The sequence below is a fragment of the Brachionichthys hirsutus genome, chromosome 7, assembly GCF_040956055.1.
Source record: "Brachionichthys hirsutus isolate HB-005 chromosome 7, CSIRO-AGI_Bhir_v1, whole genome shotgun sequence".
Taxonomy (NCBI): Eukaryota; Metazoa; Chordata; class Actinopteri; order Lophiiformes; family Brachionichthyidae; genus Brachionichthys; species Brachionichthys hirsutus.
In genome coordinates this window covers 2,330,476-2,339,073 of record NC_090903.1, presented here as the reverse complement: position 1 = coordinate 2,339,073, position 8,598 = coordinate 2,330,476, and the positions used below count along the sequence as shown (strand labels likewise).

Below are 8,598 nucleotides of genomic sequence, written 5' to 3'. Positions count from 1 at the left end.
ATATTCAGCATCAGGATAACACATAACCCATTATTATTTTTGTTTGGGGTTGACACTGAAGGTTTTTCACTTCCGGCAGGGGGTCAGAAATTAATTGCCTTCTCGACACTACTGGCACAACGATTAATTCTTTTTAAGTGGAAGGATGCAGCTCCACCCACTGTGTCACAGTGGATTAAAGATATTATTTTAACTCAAACTAGAGAAGATCAGATTTGTTTTGAGGGGTTCTGAAAAAGAATTTTATAAAGTATGGAAGCCTTTTCTAATATTTTTTGACCAACCTTCTACGCAGGTCCAGGAGTGACCGTTTGTTCGATCTAGCATATTTGTGCTGACTCAAGTACAATAGGTCTTATTTTGTATTGATGTGAAATTTACTATGTTGTTTGATTGACAGTGAACAGGGGTGGGTTTGGGTGGGATTTATTTATTATTTACTTTAATTTTTATTTATTTATTTATTTTCTTTATTTTTATTTTTTGTATTATGTTTGTATTTCTGTTTGTTATTCTCTGTGTGAAATTAATAATAAACATATCAAACACAAAAAAAAGAAAAAGAAAAGAAGAAAAGAAACTTGTAGAAAGAGGACGCCGACTCGCCTACCTCAGCCCGTCCAGCACATCGAGAGCCAGAGTGGCCCTCTGGTGCTGCAGAACCAGCCGGGCATGCTTCATAGGACAGGAGAACTGAGGCAGGGCAGGGATGGAGTCCAGGGCCTGCTGGGAGTGGAAGGCCTTGGCTTGGGCCTGAGTTAAAAGCACGTGGATATGATGGGCCTGGTCCAGCTCCACAATCCCTGCACTCTGTTTGAAGGTCATGACGAGGGCGCTAAGGTGTCTGTGAAGCATCTTCACCCACTGCACTGGCTCAGCCCACAGGTTCAGATCCCCTTTCTGGAACAGCATGTCCTCTTCATCCTGGTCATGAGAGAAATAGGATACATATTTAGTTTACTTCAGGAGACAGATGCCACTGTAAAGGTAGCGTACAATATAACATCAATTACATTCTATTTCTATAGCGCCAGATCATAACCGAAAGTCATCTCAAGGCACTTTACAGGATTAGCAGGGAAAGACAGAACCCAACTTTGTTCCGATGGAGGCAAGGAAAAACTTCCCTCTAACAGGCAGACACCTTGGACAGAACCTAAGACTTATAGTGAACGGCCATCTGACTTGACCGGCTGGGTTGTGAAGGAGGGAGAGAGAGAGAGAGAGCGAGAGAGAGAGAGGGGTCATGCCAATGGTGACATTTTATAATATTATAAATCTTTGGAACCAACAGCAGGCCAGCATTTTGGGACCGCAGGGTCCTAGTGGGGCAATACGGGATAATCATCTCTGTAAGGTAAGGAGGGGCCTGGCCAGTGAGGGCTTTAAAAGTGAGTAGAAGGATTTTATATTCAATCCGTTCCCTAACAGGAAGCCAATGCAGAGACGCCAGAACAGGGGAAATGTGTTCTCTCAGTCTGGTTCCTGTCAGAATACGAGCTGCTGCATTCTGGATCAGCTGGAGATGTTTAATAGACCTTTTTGGGCAGCCGGACAGTAATGAGTTGCAGTAGTCCAGTCTGGAAGTCACAAAAGCATGGACTATTTTTTCTGCATCTTTTCGGGTTAGTAGGTGCCTGACCTTTGAAATATTCCGAAGGTGAAAGAATGCAGTCCTTGAAATATGCTTTATCTGGGACTGAAAGGACAGGTCCTGATCAAAGATTACACCCAGATTCTTGGCAGTGGTGCTGGTGGACACTGAGATGCCATCTAGTTCAACTACATCAAGCATTTCTGAGATGTTTTTGAGCCAAGAATCAGTACCTTAATAATGTTACCTAAATGAAATGGACAAATGTCCACTACAGAGGACATGCTAACTGGCTGGGTCTCAGGAGGATATATAGCATAAATAAAATAGGTCCAAACACCGAACCCTGTGGAGCTCCATATTTAACTTCTGTGTACATAGAAGATTTATCATGACAGATTCTCACCAGACGAGAAGGCCCATCTGTGGCTCCTCCATCATCGCCGTCCTCATCTCCCAGCAACCACTCTGTCACGGCAAGGACACCCGCTGGTACCCGCCCCCATACCTCAAACAGCTGACACAGGAGCTCCACACCTGAGTCCAGGGCAACTGCAGGACACACAGAGACCCCTGTCCCGACAGAGGAGTTAAATGGCACAGAATAGAATTGTAGGCAGACACGCAGCAAATTGCAATGTAAACACACGAAACATGACTCGGCATTTAGTAGACAGCTGAGCTCAAATTCTGTCGTCGTCTTAGTCTTAAAGTTCATCTTTACATGAGCACAGAGCCTCAGCACTGCCTCCGACTCAAACCCCTGTCAGATAAAAACAAATATCCTTCCACAGCCCTTTGTTTAGTTTTGGTCGTTTATTCTCTTCAGAATGAAATCCCTGCTGAGACGCTTGCCTACGCCACCTGGCTCTGGATTAGCAGTGGAAGGATGAATGGATGGAAAAAAACAGCACCAATTGCAGTCATTAGGACTTCATTAAATGCTACTGTAACCATAGCAACATAACGCTTCAGTTTCATTTCACAGAAGAAATGCAATGTTGCTGACAAAGGAACTCGTTTATTTGATGCAAGACTTCCAATTTTGTGTCATTTCTTCATTCTGCGTCGCTTCCTGCATTCCTGCTGTGTATAGCACACAAATAGGAAAATAATTCAGCAGTTTTCCTGATTATCCTGTGGTTAGCGAAAGCTCTCAGGGCCACAGTCGGACACACATCCTTCACCCTGGGGGACTGAAAATTGTGTGACGGCAAAGAACTGCTGCACTTTTCTCAAATTGAACGAAGTGGTTCTCATGTTGATACTCACACAAAGCGCTTTTTGAAGCCCAAACTGATAGAAAGGCTTCGATAGAACATGTGCATGGAAGACCAAATGCGTGCGTGCATGTGTGGAATTATGGCCGTGTATAGTGTGCAAGTATTCTACATTATGGTCATGGGACTGCGTGTGGGAACCGGCTTGACATCTTGCCAGCGTACCTGCATGGAGCAGAGGAGCTGGTGCAGACATGAAGTCAGAAGCGGAATCTCGCACCTCCTGGTCTTCATCCTGGAGCAGCGTAAACAGACTCCTCCACAGAGAGAGCGTCGTGGGCAGACCTGACGCACACAGACCCACGTTTACTCGCGTGCGTTTACTTACGGCCTGCATTATACATGATGTGTTTTTGTTTCATAAAGCGAGTATTTATCTTGATTGCCGGGAGGCAAACGCGCGTCCCTCCTCAGAGACCCACCCAGAGGCAGCCGAGGGCTGCTGAGCACGGCGGCCGTACTGCTGACCAAAACCTCGGCGACGGTCAACTTCAACTCCACTGGCTGTTGTTCACTGCAGAACGAGCCCACCAGCGCCCCCCACTCCGCCACACCAGCCACAGCACCCACACCCTAGTTGACGGATTGATCACAAAATGCACATTTAGGTTCAGAGAAGCATTTCTAAAAGTCACGCAGAATGATCAGGACACGCTTTGCCACGTTTCTCCAGGGTTCATGGGAGCCCAACCAGTCTACATGTGATGTTCTGTCCAGTCCACCGTAGTGAGGGAGCTGATCAATATGAAATCTGCACGTGTAGCTGGACATTTGTGTCACTGAAAGAGCCGTCTGAGCGGATTAAGCTTCACCAAAGGGGACAGAAATATTCATAGAAACGAGTGACGGCCTCTAAATATCCATCAACCAAAGGTGCAAACACACACGTTTCTCCAGCCGAGATATTTTTAGTGAACATGAGGCTTTACCTGAGGGTTGCCCGTCACCATCTGAAGCACCTGCTGCGAGGCGAGCGTCAGGGCAGCGCAGTAAAGCTCCACACTGAAACACATCATCGAACAATCTGACAGCCAACCTGGACTTCTAAATACTCACAAAGAAAAGTGACAATCATTTGCATCTTAGTGAACCTTAAATGGTAGCTTCCTTTCTTTCTAACTTGTCTGCATTTGTGTTCGATAGTGACAACATTCATGGAGTCAGCCATTGTTCGAGCTTCATGCAAGTTCCTTTCTAATGTGATTGTGACCGTCGCCTGCCCTCTTGGCAGAAGAGCCTTTTATGTTTTACTAAGTTCTATTTCCTACTCTGCTCCGTCGAGGGCCGTGCTACACCACGGAGAGACATGGAACCGACTAGACAGACAGGAAGTGAGGAACAGACCGTGTGCAGTGGATTTATTTGTGCTCCTTGTTTCCACCCCTTTCATCAAACCATAATTCCAAGAGTTACCCCGAAACAGGATCTGGATCATCAAGGTCCCGGGAGAACTGAGGAAGAAGAGTCTGAAGAGTCCCAGCAACCTACACTGACTCGAAGTCCGGGGGGAGGAGTTAACTCTCACATCGAGTTTCCCCCCGATAAGGCCCGGGGTGACGGCCAGATCATGAAGAAGCGTGAGCGTTTAGTTTCGTGCAATTAGCTAAACTTTGCAGTGGTTGGTTACCGTATATAAAATGACTTGACACTGGCCGATTATGGTGCAACAGTTTAGGACGCTAACAAGTTAAGTTGAAGCACACTTTAGATTTGTACTGTTTGGATGAATTTGAAAGAAGAAGAATGTTTTTGACTCAATGTTTAAAAAACATTCATTAAGAAAAATACCTGCGAAATCACTCAGACTACCAATGTTAGTCGGGAACCACTGTAAAGGTCATTGCTGCAAGACGTGACTTACATTTGTCACTACAGTACATGCCCTAGCATCCAGACGTTAGCATTCTGCAGAACACGACTATGCTGCCTGACAGAGTACCTCCAAGAGGCACAGAAAAAAGGCAGAGGCTTAAATCAAAAAGTACTTCAGGATGACAGAGAAGAGTATTTTGTATTTGTGGCTTCTTCTACCTGCTGGCAGATCTTTTGGCAACACCCAGAAGGTGGAGCAGGATCTCCTCCTGGGCCAACACCTTGACACCATCCCTCCACTGGAACCTTCTGGTGGAGTCCGTCACACTTAGCACAGTGAAGACCTGAGGAGGAAGGAGAGGCAGACATAGTGAGACAGACACATCCTTCTCTGCCTACAGAGAAGGATGTGTCAAGTCAGGTCCATCTCTGACCACGGGCACACAGCTGCCCGGCTCTCATCATTACGGTACGTGCACGTAATTGATGGCGCACTCACGAGGGCCTAAATATGTCAAGTGTTACAGGTATATTCAAACTTTCATTCACATTCCTCTCTTCATCAGGTTACTAAATATTAGGGATGTATCGATCAGGTTTTTTTGACCCCGAGTCCGAGTCATTTGATTTTAAACCGATACCGAGTCCCGATCCGATACTTCTTTAATACATATAAATAAAGACGAGTGAGAAACGGATCAAGGATGTCCCTTATTTTCTATTTTAATCATCTTATTTCAACATTTAACTCTTAAACTGAGCACTTCTGTGGCGTCGCTTGAACATTCAAGTCGTAAATAAAACACTTTTTTCACTTTGGACTTGGACTAGTACGACGGCAAATATTAAATACAATTATTTAAAATAAAATTAACAGCAGCTCAATCGCCAGGTTGTTGTCGTCCACTTCAGAATACCTCCACACCGCGGACACTCGCACGACAAGCTTCAAGCTGCTTCCGTGTTTAGCCAGCATTCAGCCAATAGCGTCACAGACAGGAAGTGATGTCACGCTGCACTCGTTACCATCTCTGTCTAGCAGAGAGGTCTCACTCTGTGTAACAGCGTAACTCCAGATCTGATCAAAAGTAATGACTAACGATCCGTATATATCCGAGTCCTGATCGGGAGCTAACGTCCGATTCCGATCGAGTCCGCAAGCTATTGATCGGGTCCGATTACCGATCACAAGATCGGATCGGATCATCCCTTGTAAATATGCCGCCTAATATCTGTTCAGGCTAACCTCATCTCATCACCTTGGTGCCCCGCCCACTGCTGCATCTCAATGATTGCCATTTCTTTAAAAGCGCCAACGCTGCACGTTATTAGAACTATGAAAACCTTTTTATTGTTATGAATTTAACAGATCAGTGGGAGCCGAGTGCAGCACGAGCAGGTGCATGTGGTGCAGGGGTCTTAAATCGGTGTGTGTGTAAGGTTTCTAATCTGTTGTCCTAACAGTCAATCAATACTTCCTTGATTTCGATAAAGCACCACCATGTAGGAGATGGATTTGAAATGGTCCAAAGCAGTAACTGGATGTAACGTAACTCCACCTACAGGAGATGAACATGACAAGCTGCATTCAGCAGTTTTATTTCACAGCCTAAGAGGTTAAGTAAAAAGGCAGTGGGAGCTGTTTCAGATGCTGACGACGATCCTAAAAGCAAACTGGGTTCCTTTGTTTTTGCTGCGTGACTGAATACAAACACAACCGAAGCCCCAGCGACTGCTTGTTGGTTTGTCATCGTTCATTTACCCGTCTGTCTGCCAGGTATTTAAATGCCCTCTCCAACCCAACCTGTGTGACTGTCTCTGCTGCTTCTGACCCTTGCGACCTGCTTTAATGAGTTCCCATCATGCAACACAGTCCCCTGGCTCCAGCCTCAAATACACACAAGTCACAGGACGCATGGTCAGGTCTAGAGATATCCATTTCTGTAACATTAACCCCCATGCAGCATAAAAAGACACACATGACTACAAAGGTCGCACCAGCCGAGAGCGGCTCATCCTACTGCTGTATCTCACTGGTGCTTCCTGGCAACTTAAGCAGATCCAATCATAAAAACTCAGATGAAAGAGAGCAAGAATGTCTGATGACTCGAAAAAGTTTCAAAAAACCACAATGGATCCCCATCCTGAAAATAGCTAGCATGAGAAAACATTTAGGAAATCAATAGATCTGATGGCATCAAAGCAACGTTATTATACAGCGCTTCAACCCACCGCTACTATGACAGCACATGGTGTATGGGTCAGACATTGCAGAATGTTTGAAACCTCTTTACAAGACGGTTGTTTTGAAATCCCAGCGTCTTGTACAGTTTGCAGAGATATCACTTTAATTAGTTGGTTATATCTCGGCTGTACGGCGTCTCTGATGTAAGCGAGCAGAACCGCTTCCAACAAGAAACGGCTCCCGTGGCAGGGAAATTCCTCCTGGTTCAACGACAGCTGCTAATTCTCTGATGAATTACAGACCCGGGTCCATTTTTGGGATAGGAAATGAAAGAGTACTCGTTCGCCTACCCGAGATGCATTGTATCGCGTCAAGACGTACATTTGGTCCCGTGCTTGGTCCGGTGAGCTTTCACACCGCATACGAACCGAACCAGGGCTCCCTTGCAAGTGAACCGAGACCCAAGTCATCAGGCGGACCAGAGTTCGGACGAGCTTTCACACCTGCCCAAATGAAGCGGAACGTCTGAGGAAACGAACTCTGGTCCGTTTAAAGCGGACCAAACAGCGACAGTGTGAAAACAACCCAAGACATGAGCAACTGGCTTGTAGGGCTGTGTCCTTGGCAAAAGTGAGGCTCCACTGAACCGGATAGAAGCTTTAAACATTAGCAGCTAGCCGTTGAACAGTGTCCATCGAAGACACAACAAAAGACACACACGCCCAATTTCTTTTTTAAAATACACCACACGTGTGTGTCCCTCCGAAGCTGATTCGCATCTCACATGACCCTCTGCAGATGGATTAGGAGCATAGCAGGGTTTTTGTGTCTTGCCTCACCTTGGCCAGACACTGAGGGTGTGTCTCATGAAGAGAAAGGCTGGTTATGGTCGACAGGGTGCTCTCATCCAGCCACTGAAGCTTCTTTCCCTCCTCATCGTCCTGTAGCCTCCTCAGGACCCCCTGCAGTGCCAGCTGCCTCACCTCGTAGTCGGAGCTCTGCAGCAGACGCCGCAGGAGCTGGCCGGTGACCTCAGCACCGCCCCACAGCTCGGGGACTTCTACGCTGGCCGCAAGGGCCAGCCGGGCCAGACTGAGCAGATACTGGGTGCTGCCTGGCGCCGCGGCGGTTAGAGACGTGTCACACGTAAAGAGTTCAGAGGCCATCAGGACGGATGAAGCTTCTTGACGTAGAACAGCGACTTCAGATTCTGGAAATGCAGGATGAGGACATTTGCAATGTCATTATCGAAATGACTTTTCCTTTCATTCGACGGCTGCTGCGAGTTTGGGATGGTAACACAAACACAAACAAACACAAACTTTAATCTTTAGCGAGGTGTTTTTAAAAATAAAAGCTGAAACAAAGGTCGACTGAGAGCTTCAGGAATGTCTGGTGGAGACGAGTTGGCGATCTGCACTCCTCATGTCAACATGTGTTAGTTTTTGGTTAGATATCAATGATATCAAACCGAATGATTACAGTCAGACTCAGTTACATCAATGGGAGTTAAACTGCAATAGCCCACAGTCTAAAAGCTCAGTTCATATCGTGGGTTGGAGAATTACCGTACATGTGTCTATGTAAATAAATAAAAATAAATCCACTCCCCAGTCTCAAGACCAGAATCTAAAGACCAGGATCTAAAGACCAGGATCTAAAGACCAGAATCTAAAGACCAGAATCTAAAGACCAGAATCTAAAGACCAGGATCTAAAGACCAGAAT

At 46.0% G+C, this 8,598-nt stretch overlaps 1 protein-coding gene across 1 annotated transcript in view; it reads right to left on the bottom strand.

Moving 5' to 3' along the window:
* Positions 1-606: 606 nt before the first annotated feature.
* thada (THADA armadillo repeat containing) overlaps positions 607-8,598 on the bottom strand; it is a 50,571-nt gene continuing 42,579 nt past the window's right edge. Inside the window, exons 28-34 of the mRNA XM_068741523.1 lie at positions 7,711-8,081; positions 4,906-5,030; positions 3,804-3,876; positions 3,297-3,447; positions 3,040-3,159; positions 2,001-2,167; positions 607-924 (exon numbers count right to left, since the gene is read on the bottom strand). Coding sequence (XP_068597624.1) covers positions 607-924; positions 2,001-2,167; positions 3,040-3,159; positions 3,297-3,447; positions 3,804-3,876; positions 4,906-5,030; positions 7,711-8,081 — 1,325 coding nt within the window. The remainder of the gene's footprint in view (positions 925-2,000; positions 2,168-3,039; positions 3,160-3,296; positions 3,448-3,803; positions 3,877-4,905; positions 5,031-7,710; positions 8,082-8,598) is intronic.